Below are 20422 nucleotides of genomic sequence, written 5' to 3' on the forward strand. Positions count from 1 at the left end.
AAAATAGGACCAGATTGTCCGCAAAATGGGACTAAACGGCTTTGTTTGCTCTTTTGTTGCACTGAAGTGGCCAAAGGGAGATTAGTCTGTTTTGCCGTATGGTGTTTATGGGGGTAAACAGAACTGTACGAACAATAAAGCACAAACATCTGGAACATAAACATGTCTGCAGTTTACTTTACACCCAGGGGAAAACTGGAAAATTAACTCTTCACACAGGAAATCCAAACTGGAATTACTACCAAAAAAAAGAAAGATCTGAGGGAAAATTAAATAAATAACTTATTATTTATTTAATCAATAAATAATAAATAATGATGTCCATATAAATATTTAAATAGATTCCCATGGGCCTTTGAATATTCCTATCCTTGCACTGTCTTCTATGAATTGTGTGATCAAAAACTATGAGTATTGCTAGCCTTTTTCTTGCCATCTCTTCAATTCTCGCCTCTCTGAGTGAAAGTTCCTTCCATGGATACAGAGCTCACACCTCTGCTATCAGCACTGTGTCCAATCACCTGTTATCCCCCGCCTCATCGGCTTCTAGGCAGCCAATCCTCTCACAGAGCCAACAAAACACATTGCTGCTACTTAATTACACAGCAGGTGCAAACATGACTGGCATTTAATGAGGAACAGGTCAGCGTATAGCAGCACAATAACCTTTATGCTTTCTTTATTGCTTTTAAGGTATTTCTTCTTCTCATATATCTCTTCCTCCACTGGTATAAATATTGTTTTATAATGTGTTTTGCAAAAAAAAACAAAAACAATATAATGGACCGTTTTGATTCATCAATGCAATGTAAGTGCATTGAAACAAGACCTCACACTATATTTTTACATTTTTCATCAATTTCTCAAATATTTTGACTTTTCAATAGCAGAGAGTTGTATGACAGGAAGAGAAGATTTGCTACTGTGAACTGGTTGCACCGGTAGCAGCCATCGCTGTTTTTTTTTTCCACACTTTACAGAGATAATATCCAGCACCATCTAAATTCAGTTTAATATTGTTGCACAAAGCTCATCTTAGGACTATAACATCTAGGTTTGAAGGTCACAATAAGCATCTATCTGGGAGATTTTCTGTCACCAAAGTAAGTAAAGCTGTGTTGAGATTACAATTGAGTAGATAAATAGATTTTCCAGTTAAATTTTCTTGACTGTGCTGAAAATGCACAGTCAAATGATAGTGCCCTTGAAATCACAATACATCACAAACACAAACTGTTAATATGTGTGAAAAAACACAAAGTAAGTTTTAACAGGTCTAGTTTCCAGCTTCCCAGAAAAACAACCAATCAATCCCTAAAAGATGTCCGACATACATGATCCCATATATAAGCTGTCAAGAATCATATCTAATTTATATGGTCACATATTTGGAATAAAGTTATGTGCCCTCTGCCATATTGGTGAGCACTATGAATTAGTTTGAGAAAATACAAGAAATAAAACTTAAATAGAAGAAATTAACGTCTTAAAAACTCCAGAATAAATGCAAAGTCATATATAAACACATTTAAAACATCACACCAGACAACACACCTGTATAGCAGTTGCATCTGGCATACTGAGGCGGCGCACAAATATCTGGCTCTGTCCGCTGTGGCTGGTGACATAGCCCGAGCCCCAGGTGCCACTGTGCGGCCTTCCCGTGTTGTAGAACATGAAAGTGTCACTTCCCGATGTGGCGGTCAAGCACGTCTTATAACAGTACGTTTTGGTCAAAGACCCATTTCCTCTCACTTCAATGTAATGCGGCTCCACTTTGAGGTCACGGCGCAGAGCCACATTGATGTTTTGTTGCACTCCTGCAGCTCCTCCACCACCACCTGCAGCCCTTGCTCCACCACCACCTGCTGAGGTGCCACCCTCCGGCATGTTCTTCTGGGATACACAGCAAGGGGAGCAGGAACCAGTCTGGCTACAGTAGGCATGACATCGCACAATGGCAAGAACAAAGACAGTGACTAGAAATACAAAGGTGGTGGCACACAGGGCTATGATGAGGTAGAGAGTGACGGGTGAAAACATTAGCGGGCTGTCAGGCCTAACAATCTGTTTTGGATCAGGGGTAAACTTCGGAGGAAGGTCCATCACGTGCACATGGATAGTGGTGGTTGAGGAAAGCGGTGGCATGCCGTGGTCTCGAACCAGGACAGTCAGAACAAAGGTAGTAGAGTTGTCTTCCATGACTCGCCTGGTGGTGCGGATCTCACCTGTGTACTCATGAACTTTAAAAAGGTCTAGGTCTTTGTTGGTCTGGTTCAAGGTATAAAACAGCCAGGCATTCTGTCCTGCATCGCCATCCCATGCAGTCACCTTGCTAACTAAGAGGCCGGCTTCAGCATTTTTCATTAGTGTTCCATTTGCAGGTGGATAGACAATCCTAGGAACATGATCGTTCTGATCCATAATGTAAACATATACTGTGGCCACACGGCTAAGGGGAGGCACGCCGTTGTCCTGGGCTTTAATCTGAAAGTGAAACTCTCTAAGCTTTTCAAAGTCAAAGGCTTGCAGGGCATAGGCCTCACCTGTGTCAGGTTTGATGCCAACATAGCTGGCTACAGGTATCCCATGATTGTTGTCATTAAGGACAGTATAAGTTATGCGTGCATTTTCTGCATCATCAGCATCCATGGCCTTAACAACACAAAGAGATGCCCCAGGAGCATTGTTCTCTGTGATATAGACAGTATATGATGTCTGCTCAAAACGAGGTGGGTTATCATTAACATCTGCAACATCTACCCTGAAGCTCATTTGAGATGATAGGGGTGGTGTGCCCTCATCCACAGCGCTGACTGTAACATTGTATGATGAGATAGTTTCCCTGTCCAGGAAAGCAGATGTGACCACAGTGTAGAGGTTTCTGAAGGATTTAATCTTAAAAGGCAAGTTGGGCATGATCTCTAGGGATACCTGTTTGTTTTGTCCAGAATCGCCATCATTAACACTAATCAAAGCCACCACTGTGTCTGCCCGTGCATCCTCACGCACAGGGCTGGAAAGTGAAGACAGTACAATCTCAGGAATGTTATCGTTGACATCCAACACTTCTACGACTACTTTACAGTGTGCTGCAACAGGAGCTGGGCCTTTGTCCATTGCTTGTATGTACATTTCATAGGATTTAGTCTCCTCATAATCTATATTATTTCTTACCCTAATCTCCCCCGTGTTTGTGTCCATAGAAAACACCTGTCTGACTCTTTCAGGAGTGTAGCTACTAAAAGAATAAAACACTTCTCCGTTTGAGCCCTCATCTGGGTCTGTTGCATTTAACTTAATCAAAAGTGTCCCATTTGGAGAGTTCTCAGGCACTTTAACTTTATACACTGAACTGTTAAACTTAGGCACATTGTCATTGGCATCAAGGATGCGGACATTGATTTTGGCCGAGCCAGTTCGCTGTGGAGTGCCTCCATCTATTGCTGTCAGAATAAGTTGATGAGAGGGCATCTGCTCCCGGTCAAAGGGCTTTTTGAGAATTAGCTCAATTTGATTATTGTTGGAGGAGGGTTTAATGGAGTCCAAAGTGAGGTGGTCGTTTGGAATAAGTCGGTACTGTTTCACGGAGTTGGACCCCCCATCTGCATCTTGAGCTCCCTCGATGTGAAACCGCGACCCGGTGAGAGCAGACTCTGACACCTCAAGCTGGTATTCATCCCGAGGGAACTGAGGTTCGTTGTCGTTTACGTCCAATATCTCCACCTCCACGTTGTGCACTTCCAGCGGGTTCTCCAACACCACCTCCAGGTTACGTGAACAGGTACCACTGAATTCACAAACTGTTTCCCGGTCAATTCGGTCACTCACCACCAGCTTTCCGGTTTTGTGGTTTATTGTGAAATATTTCCGCCCACTGTCCGACGTGATTTTGATGCGTCGAGTGGAAACTTTTTTCAGATCCAGACCCAAATCCCGGACAATGTCACCGACTGATGCCCCGTTCTCCAGCTCCTCTGGAATTGAGTATCGGATTTGTGCGTTTATAAGGCCACTTAACATGAACGTCAACACACAGAAATAGCTAAATATATTCTCCATTACTCTGTAACAGCATCGTACCGACCCAGCCATCGCAGGCGGGCAGAATTTGCAGACGGTTCGGAGAAATCTTTCCGCCTTTTCAGGTTGCTGCGGGTCCCCACCCGCCTCATCAAAAACAGAGTCCGTGCATAACTCCGACAGTGCGGGGTAAACTCCGTATCCTCTGTGATGCATGCATGAAGCAAAAAAATTTCACTGCGTCCATGTTTTCCTCGTCGGTCGAGGTGATGTTTTGAATTGCTCTATCTCTCCTGCAAGGTTGTCTCCTTTCCTCAGATATCGCTATTGGTCTCTCTCTCTCCCTCCCTCTCTGCCTTTCTCTCTCTCCTTATGTTTCTCTCTGCCTGGCTGTGGTGGCGATGCTGTCGGTGGGCAGAGAGGGAGGGAGCGCCACTCGTTCAAATGGTACTGGCTGCATCTCAGCATCTCCGATCAAACAGCATATAACAAGCAAAATGTTTAATTTTTTATTTAGTTCTTCGCCTCAGTTCATGTAAGTACGAATGTAAATAGAACCGCAGTTGACACCCGCATAATGTAAAAATTTTTTGAAGCAAAAATAAAGAACGTTTTTCTCTCTCCTCTTGTCAGCGCCACCGCCCTTTTTTGAGCCGAGGAAAACTGATTTATGTGCAGCCATCATCAGACTCCCTTGCTGAGGCAAATTAACAATTACTCGGGAGCAAGGCAAACGGAGCAACAAATCATTTTAAAAACAGGTAAAAAAATAAATAAATGCAAAATAAGAACCTGAGCACCTTGTCAATGCAGTGTTAGTCAGAGTCTCTATGATGCCATCGTTATACAGCTCTAAATCTCTGGAAGAACAAGTCATAGCAGGTCATTTTCCTAACAGAACCATTTGTGTAATTAATTAATCTATTTTATTCTATCAGCAAGCAAAACCTCTGTTCAATAACATGCACTTCATATTTTTTACCCTTTTGTTTTCACATGCTATCAGAAAGCAGAAAACTATCTAATAATTAAACAAATGTTTGTGTCCTTAAGTCACAGACAATATACTCCAGATGTGACCCCCATTGCACATCTGGCAAAAACACCACAACTGTCCTGAGAGACAACATTTACACACATTCTGTTTGCTCACATGCTAAAGTCTGCAAACATACACTAATGTATGAGGTACTTTTTAGTATGTTTTTTTTTCTTACAATGCGCTATATGTCAAACAAGAATGAAATAATTGCAATTCAGAGCTTATAAGCACTAAGGAGGGGATATTTTTAGCACACTGACCAGAATCAAGAGGAATTTTTAAAAAATGCAGGTTTATTGTAGGAAATTTCACAAATTCCCAATAGAATCTGAAGCTAATAACACTTCTAGATGTCTCCAACTAGACTAATTTCAGCTAATTTTAGTTTGCATAGAATGTACCAAAGTTTAGGACTTTTTGCTTTACAGAAATGCCTTGTCCTTCTCTTTGTGAAACCATCAATCCTTTTGGTTCACCACAGCCACTGGGCTAAGATGAGAATCTATCCACCCACATTATTCCTTTTCCATGGTGTTTTGCCACTCTCACCCACGCTAAATTTGCCCACAGCGATGACAACGCTTGGCACCCAGAGACGGAGGGAACAGTGACTCACTTGGATGCAGCTAAAGGACTGGCTGATGACTTCTCTAACTCAAATGCCTTAAATTTTAGGTGGCAGAATTCATAATTAAAACAGAATCCTAATGTTCTATAGAAAAATGTCATTTCATGCACGAGCTACTTATTAAAATTAAAAACTACATCCAGTCAGTGCCGTAGCTCCACCCATGTGCAAAAGAATCAGGCTCGGTCACTATAATTAATCATGATGACAACATATTTAGCTAAAATTAAAATATTAAATATTTAAATGTGAAGCATGTTAATAGCTATAAAATATAACAAATGTGCTCCAGAAAAAGAAAATAAATTCTCCAGTCTCCTCCGTGGTATTAACAATTACTTGTTACTTGTTGTAACAATTAATTGTTTTTCTCCCCACCTCCCAGTGGTCCGTTCTATCGTGCCTCAATTTCAAGTTTGGCAGAAACATGTGTTTGAACACGGCCTCTAAAAGGCATCAAAAGTTGGGACTGAAGCGTATCTGTGCTCAGAACACCCAAATACCTAGCAACGGCCCTGCATCCAGTTACATATATGTCAACATGTTATAATAAAAACTATTATAGTTTAGATAATAACGACTCTGTTCACTTAGCCTGGCCATTGCCTTCCTCTGCTATTCTGATGGATTCAAATCTTGCTTCACTGTCAGTCTGGACTTTCTCCCATTGACTTGGATTCCTCCAGTAAAATTCCAAGGAGAAGTTGTGAATGATGACAGATTTTCTGTGCTGTTTTAGAATTGCAGTCTGCCTCTAGCTTTAGCCATAGCAGCTGAGGAAATGAATGAAGCTGTTCAGTCTGTGTTGGTCACACTTCCAAATACTGAATTAACATTAATAGCCTTCTCATTTGGCTCCACACTTCTGTCTTTGCAGTGAAGGATGGTTGTTTACAGTGCAGGGAATTTCCAGTAAGATTCATACTGTTGAACCGGCGCATTACATACATCAAGGGCAAAAGTTAGCTATGGAGTAAAATTTAAAACCTGAACCTAGTCCATGCATCCAGGAAGCAATTGTTTCACATTAGCGGAGAGTCCAGACCCTCTGTACGAAGCAAAGTGTAGAACAAGAAGCTGGTTTTTACCAGGCCACTGTTCACTTATTCTGCAAATTACTATTTAAAAGTTGAAGGCTTAACAATGTTTATCTGTATTTATCATGTTGTAATCATACACCTACGAGGTAAGGGATTATCTTCCCCTTCTTTTTAATTGCAGAAGGATATCTCAGATGGCTCCACATGTAGATCTACAGTTATAACCATGACATTTAACAGATTTTCCCAGTGGGGTAGTTAAACCTCCGTGTTTTGCTGTGATTAAAAAAAAAAACGAGGACCAGTGACATTTATTTGGCAAACAATAAACACAGAGGTCTATTATACCTGACCTTTTCATGCGTCTCACTTTTCACGACTTCCAACTCTTTTCTAATTTATGCACATCACAGACTTTTGAACAGCTCCCTAGTGCCTGTGCCTGCGTCACAAGTATCCATCTGTCCCAGCATTAATTGCACGCCTCTCAGCTGTAGATTTCATTTTTTCACTCAAGGGTGCTGCGGATAATGCCATCAAAACTATTCTACGTGCAGACAGATGCCTGTCTGGGTTCAACAGATGCTAATCTTATAGAAGATAATTGGCTCAGATAATTGGAGAGTTTGTCTCTCTCTCTTTTTAAAATTGATCCTTTTCTTAATTATCAAAACCTTCTGTGCCATTAGGCAAGGCACTTGTTGTCTGATATGCATGTCAGTGTATTATTGTGTGTACATCTGTGAATGTAATTTATGTGGATGTGGTGTAAAGTGCGTTAAATTGGCTTAAATTGATATGACCAGAAAAATTAATAAATTTTGTCCATTTCCCACTTGTTTTCCCAGATCTAGACTTTGCCTAGCTGCAGCACTGTGAGCCAACTGCTGTTCCAGCTGAGGGGGAAATGTCTCTAATGTCATTTGAATATTTTCAGACTGCAAAAGTGGGTAAAATACGACCAATAGCTTTGAAAATAAATTCATGTGATGGACTAAAGCCAAGATTAAAGTTGAAGCTTCCTCCTTGTTCACTGTATCTACCCCAGTATGAAAGAACCCTAATTTCATCAATTATGTAGTATGTCCACTAGATTAATAACATTCTCTCCAACCTCATTAATACTGTAAGCAGACACTCTAAAAACCATTTGTATTAGTTCCCCCAGGAGATTTTTCCATGGAATCCCCCGTTTTAGTGAGTCAGAGTATAAAATAAATCTGCAAAGAAACTGGTCATGAGTGGGCTATCATGAAGCTTCACTCATTACGTCATTCCCTCAGCCACCGCATACAAACAGAAGCAGCCATGCAAACATAATGGGCATTTGTGCCTGTAGGTCTGGGTGCTCTCACACAACAATGTAGAATGGTATCTGAGGACAAAATGATTTTGTCTGAGTAAATGTTGGGCGATAGTTTACAGTTCTCGCTCTGAATTTTAAATGCCAGGGAACCATCTTCTCCTGCCAAGAGTTTGATGAGCAGATGGGAACAGAGAAGTGAAGCATGCATTTCCTTTTTTTAGACTGTCTAAAGAGAATGGCAGAAATAGGTGGATTTCTTATTTTCTTGTCCCCTCATTGAAAAGTGCCATCTCCGAGATTTGAGTCTGATCCTGTTACAGTCAAAATCTAGTCTACAGGGCAGTGGCGTTGTAAAAGCCAACTTTAGAATGCACCTGACAAGTTGTGTAGAAGAACAGAAATGCATCAATAAAATCTTGAAATTTGCAGTACAATTTAAATGACAAGGTAGGAAGTAAATTCCCCAAAAGAGCCAAACAAAAATACTTGCAAAATAAATAGGTATAATGAATAGGATCAAGCCAAATAATAGAATAAATATTAAAAATAGAAAGTCAAATTGATAATTCCCCTTAAAAGCTTTACTTTTGTTTTGCCATTGCTTTATTGCAATGAAATAACTGCAGCAGCAAAAAACACGTCATCACAGGAAGCCTAAATCCAGCTGTGTATCAGGAGGTCTGAGTCAGTAAAAAGAAAAGGTCAATGAGAACAGCTCTGAAAAGTTAATCCCTATGTCAGTCAGAGGGGCAGAGAGGTGGGAGAGACGGTGAAATTGGTCCCTCTGTTGGAAGAAATCAGTAGTGCAAAGATTTAACACGTGATTATCTCCCTCTGCTCATCCACCCAGGCTTTTTGCATTAAGCCAAAGTACTAAAGCATAATCTCATCTATGACAGTGTGTGTTTGAGAGCGAGAAAGGGAGGCGGTTGGAGGGAGGCAAATACGTCATTCTGCCCCGGCCAGTCAAGTTCTTTATCTATTCTAGGGCAAGCGCCATACTGACAAAGCTGGATGAAAAAAAAAAAAACAGGGCAATGTGTGGAGGTGAAAGCAAGGGGACGGTTAAACGTATAACATGTCTGTCTCCATTTCAAACAATGATAGCACACACCACGTTCTGCATTCATCAGATAAATATTGCGCAATTAAAATTATTTAGTTGAACAAAATTGTAAAAAATGTAGAGCAAATAATAAAAAAAGATCAAACTAAGTATTACAAAAACAAAAAGAATATACTCATATGTTACTGAAAAAACACAGCTTAAGGACAGAGTTGTGTTCTCACACCTTTTGAAGAATTGGCTCATTTAAAGCCTAATTATAACCACATTCTTGTTCAGTATGGTTTGTAAAGCAAGCACGCAGTGAAGATGTTCAATAGGGATGTTTGTTCTGATCCCACGTGTACCTTTCCTTCAAAAATAAAGGTCATGAGAACAAAAAGCTGCCTAAATCCCTCCCCATGGGAGAAAGCACTGGCTAAACAACTTCTTGCATGTCTTGATTCCGGCATGAATCAAACAAATCCTCAGTGCTGCACCAAAGAAAGCTATCAGGAAATGCAGGCAGGCTTTGGATACTTTCCTCTCTGGATGGCCTGGCTTTGTATCTCTGTCGGATTGGTTAGGATGGGCCCCGTGGTGCAGAGCATGACAAAGATAATTTAATGAGAGCAAAAATATTCCAGTGCCAGTGAGAAAGAAGGCTTGGTGGAAGTAGGGGATGTATGATGAGTGCCTTTTTTTAATGTGTGACCGATTGTAAGCTTGTAATTTTTTCACTCAGCCTTAGGGCATGCATTTGATGTGTGTGTGTGTGTGTGTTTTTTATCCATCTCATTCTTGCAAACCCTGGTTTTCTCACTATTTCATGCTCAAGGCTCAAATCTGTGCTGCTGTATTTGTGTCTTTCTGTGAAACATTTTCCATTCTGGAATTGTACCAATCTCACTCTCTTTCCCCCTTGTTTGATTTGCTTTCTCCTGTTTACACACCAAATAAAGAAAAAAAAATCAACAACAATCTTGCCAAGGTTGTTGCAAATCTGCACCATGCATCTCTCTCATTCTCTCTCCTTATTTATTCCTTAAGCATCTCTTCATAACCATGCGGCTTCCTTCCAGCTTGCATCCATGTGAAACATGCTGGGATGGAAGGGAGAGTGAGAGTGGGGGTGGGTGCACCAGCAGCAGCTCCCTGGAAACAGACTGGCTCATCATCACAGCCCAGAAACAGTCTCCATGGCAACCTAACTTCACTCTCACACAAAGGACACACCCTTGTCAATGAGAAAAACAGGAAGTGGTCCATGAGATGTGCGCGTCAGAACGGCAAATGAATCTCAAAGCTAGTTTGTTGATCTCCTGCGTTCCCCACGTGTGTAGACTTGGGGTGAGGAGACATTTATACCATGCTTTTTGTCCAGCTGTTGAACCCATCTGGGCAAATGACTTGCAGTTAAAGCCTCTGCTGCAGGACATCAGTCCTCACACTGCGAAGCTCTTCGCTGAGAGCTCCTGCAACCATAATGTACTGTAGAATAAATAATTTAGTGCATGTTGCAGCATCAAGGGAGGCAAAGTTAGAAGCTTTTATCATATATACATTCTAGAGCTTTCATGGCTTTGTTTTTAAACAGTGTGTGCAAGTGAGACACTGAATTGCATCCTTTATATAAAATCCGACCGTCCAGTAGCTCAATGCTGCATGGATAAAAAGCCTCCTCCCTCCTACTGCCCTCTAAAACACAGGTTCAGCTGTGATCGACATTGGGTTATGTCCGGCCCCGCCCAGCCGCAGAGCCGAACAGGAGGGAGAGCTGAGGCGAACTGAGCTGATGCCTCGATCGGAACGGAAGCTCCCCACTACTGCTACTGCAAAGGGTAGCGGAAAATTACCTGCCCCTCCCCCACTTTCTACCTCAGAGACAGAGAGCCGCAGCATACAGTGCACGAGCTGGAGCATTTACGCAGAGAGGCAGATCCAGACATTGTTTCGGGAACCAGTGGATTCGGAGCGTGCGTACAACCTACATTGCGCATCGACTGTATCGGACATAGAGCCGCGCAGCAAATACAAGTTCAGTCTGATGGCGCCTGTAGCGTGCTGCCGTGGTCAAATCACTCGCTGACCCACTTAAGCGACGCTCATAACCTGATAGACTTGGCTCGCAATATTCCGCGCGTGTGAGAGAGGACGGAGCCGGGTTTCACTCTCACCAGCCAAGAACAAATAAAAAAAATAAATAAATGACTGAAGCTTTGACAGATGATTGCATGACTGTGTGTCTTGAACCGCTCCCTGAAATGAGGTCATAGCGTCTGAGTGGGTCACAACACTATGAAGCCATTGAAAAAAAACAAAAAAAAAACAAAACTGAGCCACCAAACCTCACTGGGATTACCTGAACCCAAACCACCTGCAAAACGCAGAATTATATATTTTATGATTATACATGTACAAATGAATACGCGACGAGCTTCGGGACTAAAGCCCACTTGACCTGACACGGAACTGGATTTTGTAAGCACATTAAGGATAGTAATGAAAATATATTAAATCAGGTTTACAGCGCTCCGCAGCTGAGAGCATGCATGTCTGAAGAAATTGAGTTAATTTCCTGTTAGCTCCTTCAGCTGCTCCCCTTTCACCAGGAGGGAGTGTGCAAGTGGGGGGAGGGGAGGAATTCATCAGGATACGCAAGAGAAAAGAGACGCCCGAGCAATGGATGTCATGATTCAGCCTTTCCCCGGAATGAAGGTTATAAGGTTTTCTGATAAAATATGCTAAAGAACTGTAAATAAAAACAATACAGCAGAATGGGAGCAGCAGGGGATCAAACAGAAGACCAGACTCATTACACAGAACACCTGCAAACCTTTGCAGTCTCTAAGAATGGGCACAAATGTGTATCATGACTACAAATGTATGGACATTTCCCTTAATAGGCTAGAATTTATATTGATGTGTTATGTAGCATCCAGCGAGTAGAGAACATTATGGGTCAGGCTATGATCAACACAGATTTAAGATTCAAGTAGAATTGAACAACAATTATTACATCAAAAGAAAGGATGAACAAATAAAAATGAACAATGAGAGCAAATGTTAGCTTATTGTGAAATGAGACAATCATAACATTAGTAACACATTTAATGTTCTCTTTATGTGGAAAGTATTTGTATCTCAAAATGTTATGAACTGGTTTATATCTCGCACAGAAATGATATGTAATAAATAAAACTTGATTCTGTGTACTTGAAAAGTGCAAGTGTAAAATAAATTATTTTTGAAATATTACGTATGCCAGCTTTCATGTCAGGGTGTCTGTTTTTTCATAGTAGATATCACAACTTGCCTAGGCAGAAAAACACACATGTCAGGCTAAAAGCGCTGTCAGTTACATTATGTGTCCCTACACTGCACTGCAGTGAGGTCTGCACAAATGTTGCTGAGAATTGAGATTTCATTTTTAGAAGAGCTTTTAGGATTTCCCAGGACATGGCTTGCGACCAGAGGAAACTATTTTCTCAGTTGCAGGCCTGAGGGTCTGGAAAAGTCTAATTTTTTTTCTGTGAGGTCTGCTGGATCGCTAAATGATTTTAAGTCTCTCTTAAAAACTCGTCTTTAAAAACAGGCTTTTTATTGCAGAGAGCAAGTCTTTGTTTTCTAACTTCATTGCCTATTCTGGCAACCTTGAATTTTGCTTAGTGTTTTGTGTCATTATTATTATTAATATTAGTATTATTAGTATTAGGTGCTTCAAAAATAAATGATGATTATGATAATGATGAAGAAGAATCTGAAACTCAGAATAAATTCAGGGTCAGGTAATTGTTGAGAGTTTTAAAGCTTTGAACATCTCACTGAGTACTGTTGAATTCAGCATCAATAAATAGAAAGAATAAGAATGGCACAACTGCGAACTGACTAAGACATGCCTCTCCACCTAAATTGACAAGCCAAGAAAGTGGAGTATTATTGCACACAGCACACTAAACATGTCTGGCCTTCATGGAAGAGTGACAAGAAGAAAGCCATTGCTAGAAGAAAACTACTAAAATGCCATAAGTTATGTTGAGGACACAGCAACAGCATGGAAGATGGTGATCAGGCCATCTTGATCACCTGACGGAGCACCTGTGATGATGAATTGAGCTAAAGAAAATGGGACGACTTTAGACTATGACAGAGGTTCACCTTTGTGTGGTGCAACTCCAAACATACAGAAAGAGCTACAATAGTTTACATTAAATCATCTTGATGTGTAAGATTCCAACAGTTGAGGGCCCGACCTGAACCAAATAAAACTGTGTGGCACAACAATCCAACTACTTTTCACAGCTGCTCTCCATGCAGTATGACAAAGCTTGAGCCATTCTTGAGCAAGAAAACTTTGGCAATATTTCAGTCTATAGAAACACAAACAGGTAGCCACCAGAGACATGTCCCAAAAGCCATCAGATATAATTACAACCAAAGGTGGTTTGACAAGTAATGACTCAATATCACTATGTAACACTTTTTACATTTCAAACAATGAAGCCATGTCTTCCTTTTATTTTACAGTTGTGCTTAAACTTCTATTGGCCTGTCATAAAATACACACAAGTTTGTTTCCCTATGTGAAAAAATGGCAATTGTTAAAGAGGCATGAATACCCCTATGAGGGATTGCAAATATAGATATACATTAGATCAGTACTACTTAGATCAGTTCAGATCCAAACTTAACAGCTGCTTGTGATGCAATAGGAGAACACAGCTTAGCAAGAAATACACAGAGGGGATATAAAAGAACAATGATTAGAAAAGACAACCCTCTGCATGAAAATGGTGGCTTTGTAAGTCAGCACAACTATTTACAATCATTAATTAATATTATAAAGTTTTGCAATTACTCTTGTATGTTTAATTCCTGCTTAGAGGTTGCTACTTTTAATCTGACACACAAGACTCATCAGGATGTATATTCTAATTTATTGAATATCACTGCATACAAGTGATTGTCAGATACATTTTTTATTTGATTTTTTTCTCTAGCTTATTTTGTTTGGGTTGTTAAATTATATACAACAATATTTTTAGGAGCATACATTTAAGTTTTGGGCTTTAATTTGTTGAAGAAATCAGTTATTTCAAAACTGAGAAGAGTGAAGGGAATGGTTTCAGCACCAAGGACAGAGCTCAAACTTAACGCTGTCCTTGGTAAACTGGCTGGTCACAGTAGATGGAATTATAAGGCAAACAGGAGAGGACGGTTTTAACGCGGGTCAGATCTTACCTTGTCTGTGTTTGGTAAAGTCTGAGTTCTGGTAAAAGTGTCTGTTGCGTTAATACTGATCAGTTCAGCATCTACAGGTGGAAACGGTGCCGGGAAAACCACTACGTCACTCTTCAGTGTGTCTGAGCTGAAACACACGTCATACTGCTGAGTAGCTTTAGAGTAAGACCAGCTCCCGTCAGGGTGGGTGGTGATCATGGGGGCGCTGTACCTGCTGAAATCACTGTCTGTCCTGTGGCATCTGACAGCTATTAAACTGATGAGACTCAGCAGAAAGATCACAGACACTGACACGATGGCGATCAGTAGATACAAGTTCAAATCAGAGAAGTTGTCCTCCTTTATAGGCACATGTCTGAACTGAGTCTGGACATCAGCTGTGCTTTCAACCACCATCACATCAATAGAAACAGTGGCTGACAGAGAAGGTTCTCCGTTATCAGAAACTAACACCAACAAGTGGTGAGTTTTCAGGTCATTGTCGCTCATTCTCCTCTTAGTCCTGATTTCTCCGCTTCCGGTTCCGATCCTGAACAGGTTGTTTCCTTTGGGCTCCGACAGGTGATAAGAAAGCAGCGCGTTGTATCCAGAATCTGCGTCCACAGCCCTGATCTTTGCTACAAAGTATCCAGATTCAGCAGAATAAGGGATGGTCTCACTGTTAACAGAGCCGTGCTCAGAATAAGGAGCTAAAATAGTTGGATTATTATCATTTTCATCGAGAATTAAAATGTTAACAGTCACGTTGCTGCTGAGCGGAGGAACACCAGAGTCTGTAGCCTGAACGATAAACTGAACTGTCTTTAACTCTTCATAGTTAAAAGACTGCAGACTGATTATTTCTCCAGTGTCTGCTTTCACGTTAACCACTGATCCTATATCATTATGTCTTTGATTATTATTATTACTAATTACCGAAAACGTCACCTTTCCATTTTCGTCTAAATCAGGATCATCCGCAGTTAAGGTATAAACCGCATCGCCAACTGGTCCGTTTTCTTTCACAAAAATATCCATTACTCTTTCCTTAAAACGTGGCGCGTTGTCATTGACATCTGATACATGAACTGTAATTACTCTGGTGCTGGAAAGAGGCGGCAGTCCTTCGTCCATCGCGGTTATTGTTACATTATATTCAGAAACCTTTTCTCTGTCAAGCGCTCCATCCACCACTAACGAGTAATGATTTTTATACGTGTTCTTAATTTTAAAGGGAACGGAATTAAGTATTTTCACCTGAACGACACCGTTTTTTTCTGCATCCGGATCTTTCACCGTTAAAAGTCCGACCATTGTGTCCACAGGTGCATCCTCCCTCAGAACATTGACTAACGATGTTACAGATATTTCTGGTGGATTGTCGTTTATGTCTGTTATTTCAATGAGTACTTTACAATATGAGGCTCTTGGGATTTGACCTTTGTCTATTGCTTGGACTCGGAGTTCAACCGCGTTGTTCTTTTCGTGGTCTAGCTCACCTTTTACACTGATTTCTCCCGTTAACTGATTGATGGTAAATTTATCAACATTGTTATCATTATCCTGGTTGATTAAAGAATACTGGATTTCTCCATTTAGACCTTCATCTAAATCTCGAGCGTGCACAGAAATTACAGCTGCGCCTGACGGTGTGTTTTCTGGCACTCTGACTTTGTACAGAGGTTTGTCAAATACTGGAATATTATCATTAACGTCTTGCACATTAACATTGATGAGTAATGTCCCTGATTTAGCAGGTTTACCCCCATCTGTAGCTGTTAAGGTTAATTTTATAAGTGACTGTTTTTCTCGATCTAAAGGTTTCTGCAGAGTCATTTCAACAGACACAGTTGGATCGCCTGCGTTTTGAACATCCAGCGCAAAATGTTCATTATGGCTTAGTTTATAAGCCTTTACTGAATAAACACCAACATCTGCGTCAAATGCCTTCGGAAGAGCAATTTTTTCACCAGAAAACGCCGACTCAGACACGTTCAGATCAATCTCTGGTATCCTGAATGAGGGCGTGTTGTCGTTTATATCCACAATTTTAACCTCAAACCGATAAAGATTCAGCGGAGAATTCACAATGGCTTCCACTTCCAGGGAGCATTTGGCTTTACGAGCACAGAGCTCCTCTCGGTCTATCCTGTCTTTCACCAGAAGTGCTCCAGTCTTGATGTTCACATCAAAATACTTCTCATTAGGTCCCGAAATCTGGAAATGTCTTTTTCCCAGTTCTTGTATATCTAGCTGTAAATCCTTCGCCAGATTTCCAACAACCGTACCCGGACTCGACTCCTCCGTAATCGAATATACAATCTGTGCCTCTGCGACCATCAGGACGTGCAACACAAAAAACAAATTATACATCCACGTCGGGTCCGTCTTTCCTCGACCCATTATGTCCCGATCTGACAAAACACACGAAATAAATAGTTATAAATCATTCCGGGGTTAACATATTTCCATGACTGTAGAGTCAGATCACAGCCCCTCAGTGCGGTGAGGACGTTACTCGCGGCTTCCCAAACAAAGAGCTTGAAGCTCTCTCTTAAGGGAGGAGCATTGCACATGGATAAAATGTGTTAAAACGCCAACAGTTCGGAGTGACATCTAGTGGCGATTTGAAGTGAAATAACGTGTAAAAAAAGTTTATTAAATTATTATTATGACTTAAAGTCATACCAGGCGAAATTGATAGAATTTTTCACAATTTTTTTAAGAGAAGGAGGTTAACAATGGGTGCTGAAAGTCTCTGAGTGTCAAAGTAAAGAATTCAAAAGTTATCAAAAGTGTTTCCCTTTTTGTTGCCTGAATGATCTATTAGCAAAAAAGAGGTGGAGATTATATATATATATTTTTTTTTTGCCAAAATATGATTGACAAAAAATACTTGGGCTGTTATTTAAGGCAGGTGACAAGAGTCACCTGCCTCATAGTCATAATGAATGAAAAACTCATTCATTGTGGATCAAAAGTACTTTCAAGAAGGAAACGTGAAAGAATAACTATATTTGACTGAATAAAACAAACAAAGAATTTCAAATGTGATGAAACATTCTAAACTCGGTATAACAATAACTGCATAATTCCTATGTGGGGCATAGGGAATTGAAATAGTGTTTCTGAATTTCTTACCTTTTCTTTGTTTGGTAAAGTCTGAGTTCTGGTAAAAGTATCATTCCCGTTAATACTGATCAGTTCAGCATCTACAGGTGGAAACGGTGCGGGGAAAACCACTACGTCACTCTTCAGTGTGTCTGAGCTGAAACACACGTCATACTGCTGAGTAGCTTTAGAGTAAGACCAGCTCCCATCAGGGTGGGTGGTGATCATGGGGGCGCTGTACCTGCTGAAATCACTGTCTGTCCTGTGGCATCTGACAGCTATTAAACTGATGAGACTCAGCAGAAAGATCACAGACACTGACACGATGGCGATCAGTAGATACAAGTTCAAATCAGAGAAGTTGTCCTCCTTTATAGGCACATGTCTGAACTGAGTCTGGACATCAGCTGTGCTTTCAACCACCATCACATCAATAGAAACAGTGGCTGACAGAGAAGGTTCTCCATTATCAGAAACTAACACCAACAAGTGGTGAGTTTTCAGGTCATTGTCGCTCATTCTCCTCTTAGTCCTGATTTCTCCAGTGCTGGTTCCGATCCTGAACAGGTTGTTTCCTTTGGGCTCTGACAAGTGATAAGAAAGCAGCGCGTTGTATCCAGAATCTGCGTCCACAGCCCTGATCTTTGCTACAAAGTATCCAGATTCAGCAGAATAAGGGATGGTCTCACTGTTAACAGAGCCGTGCTCAGAATAAGGAGCTAAAATAGTTGGATTATTATCATTTTCATCGAGAATTAAAACATTAACTGTCACGTTGCTGGTTAGCGGAGGAACACCAGAGTCTGTAGCCTGAACTTTAAACTGAAATGTCTTTAACTCCTCATAGTTAAACGTCTCCAGACAGAAAATATCTCCAGTTTGAGAGTTTATATTTATAACTGAAGTTATTGGAATACTTTTTGAAAAGTTACCTAATAATGAATACCTTATTTTAGCATTTTCTGCCTCATCTGGGTCCTGTGCCATTATAATTCCAATATTGGTTCCAACTGCACTATTCTCTTTGACATAAACATTTATTACAGAATCTGAAAAATTAGGGGCATTATCGTTAACATCTGAAATGTGAACAGGGATAACATTAGTACTAGAAAGGGGTGGATTGCCCTCATCTATAGCATAAATTGTTACATTATAGTGAGAGACACTCTCTCTATCTAGAGGTCCATCAACTGTTAATGAATAATAATTTTTATAATTTAGCTTAAGCATAAAAGGAGCCGACCCCATGACCTGAGCTCTGGTAATACCATTTTTACCCCCATCTTTGTCAGTCACGGTCACCAGAGCAACAACAGTTCCTGTCTCAGCATCTTCTTTAACTGGACTCATCAAGGATGTGACCACAATCTCGGGTACATTGTCATTAACATCTATCACTTCCACTAACATTTTACTGTGAACACTCCTTGAAGGCATGCCTTTATCTCTGGCTTGCAAGCGGATATCATACGCTGCAGTTTCCTCATAGTCGATCTGTCCTATCACATTTATTTCCCCTGTGTCTGGGTTTATTGAGAATAAAGCATCGGGATTGATGTTTCCTCTTCTAATAAATGAATATAATATTTCACTGTTTATTCCCTCATCTGAATCTTCAGCACTGACAGTGAGAATGGAGGTTTGCAAAGGGGTGTTTTCAAGAACCTTGACTTTATACAACGACTGACTAAACACTGGAGCATTATCATTGGTATCCATTATATGTACAGTGATCTTTAATGCCCCCGTTTTGGCAGGTTTACCTCCGTCGAGAGCAATTAATGTTAGGTGACTTGCAGCATTTTTCTCTCTGTCTAACGACTTTTGCAGCACTAATTCGGCAGATTCACTGTGCTGTCCCCCACTTTGTATGTCAAGCAAGAAATATTCATTGGAACTCAGCTTGTAGCTTTTTACCCCGTTATTCCCCGAATCCGCGTCGTTTGCCATCGGGAGCAAATACCTCTCTCCGGGAGAAGACGATTCCGAAATATTCAAGTTAATTTCCTTGTCAAGAAAATACGGTGCATTATCATTGATGTCCGTTATCTGAACCTCTATGCGATGCAGATGCAAAGGATTGCTCAACATGGCTTCAATATTCAGGAAACATTTCTCCGAGTTTGGACAAAGCGCTTCGCGATCAATCCTGTCGCAAACATATAGCGTACCAGCTTTCAAATCCAAGTCGAAATACTTCTTAAAGTTCCCAGAGACAATTCGCAGATCCCGTCTTTCCAGCTCACTGACGCTGACTTGTAAATGCTTAGCAAGATTTCCCACCACTGTTCCTTTGTCAACCTCCTCGGGAATGGAGAACGAGAGCAGCGCTGTGCACGCGCCACAGAAATAAAGCAGAACCCAAATGTTTATCCGGATTGCGCCTGTATGTCCTCCACGTCCCATTGCTGCCAAATCACGACAAAAAAACCCATATAATTTTAGAACACGTCCATTTTGCGGTAAATATCAGACGGAATCCTCTCTGCAGCGTGACCGAATGCGTTTTATCACAAAGCAGCGGTTCAATATGTCTACACATGGAAAGGAGGAGTCTGGAGATAAAAAAAAAGAAAAAAAAAAAAAAAAAACTGGAGCCACCCGTAAATTTATGGTCTCCAGCGACACCAAGTGCTGCTTCTAATATATAAATAAATCATTGCAGTTTAGCTAAATAATGGCAAGATTTTTAGCGGAACATTGGATATGAAAAAAAACAAACAACAATATACGCTGATTGTTGCACTAATAAATGTAGAAATATATATATATTTTTTTTCAGGTAAACCATTTTAAAGACACAAAACAGAGATTGCGCTGACATCTTCAGTAATATAATGGCCACACCAGCTGCCACCACACCGAAAAACAACATCCAGAAATCAGCACAGTGGACAGAGTCCGCAAATAGACAACTTCAATCTGAACTTGCTTGCAGTCCTTAGTTACAAAATTGACAATTAGCAACTACTTTTAGGTTACAACAGACAAAAGAACATCCACG

The 20422-nt window shown here is 40.7% G+C and overlaps 1 protein-coding gene and 1 long non-coding RNA gene across 30 annotated transcripts in view; one reads left to right on the plus strand and one right to left on the minus strand.

Moving 5' to 3' along the window:
* Positions 1–20422, minus strand: part of LOC114138898 (protocadherin alpha-C2-like) — a 191399-nt gene that overhangs the window by 14943 nt on the left and 156034 nt on the right. Inside the window, exon 1 of one of the 29 annotated variants that reach the window (XM_028008368.1) lies at positions 17446–19948. The exons of 25 other annotated variants lie outside the window; for them this stretch is intronic. In XM_028008368.1, the coding sequence (XP_027864169.1) occupies positions 17446–19824 (2379 nt within the window). In that variant the 5' untranslated portion in view covers positions 19825–19948. Of the gene's footprint in view, positions 1–1554; positions 4372–14325; positions 16826–17445; positions 19949–20422 lie in introns of those variants that run through there. 3 more of the 29 variants (XM_028008365.1, XM_028008390.1, XM_028008359.1) reach the window with 3 other exon arrangements.
* LOC114138904 (uncharacterized) lies at positions 4452–12320 on the plus strand. The gene is made up of 2 exons (XR_003594341.1): positions 4452–4558; positions 4657–12320. It is a non-coding gene; the product is annotated as an uncharacterized LOC114138904 (long non-coding RNA).

The sequence above is a fragment of the Xiphophorus couchianus genome, chromosome 23 (genome assembly GCF_001444195.1).
Source record: "Xiphophorus couchianus chromosome 23, X_couchianus-1.0, whole genome shotgun sequence".
Lineage (NCBI taxonomy): Eukaryota > Metazoa > Chordata > Actinopteri > Cyprinodontiformes > Poeciliidae > Xiphophorus > Xiphophorus couchianus.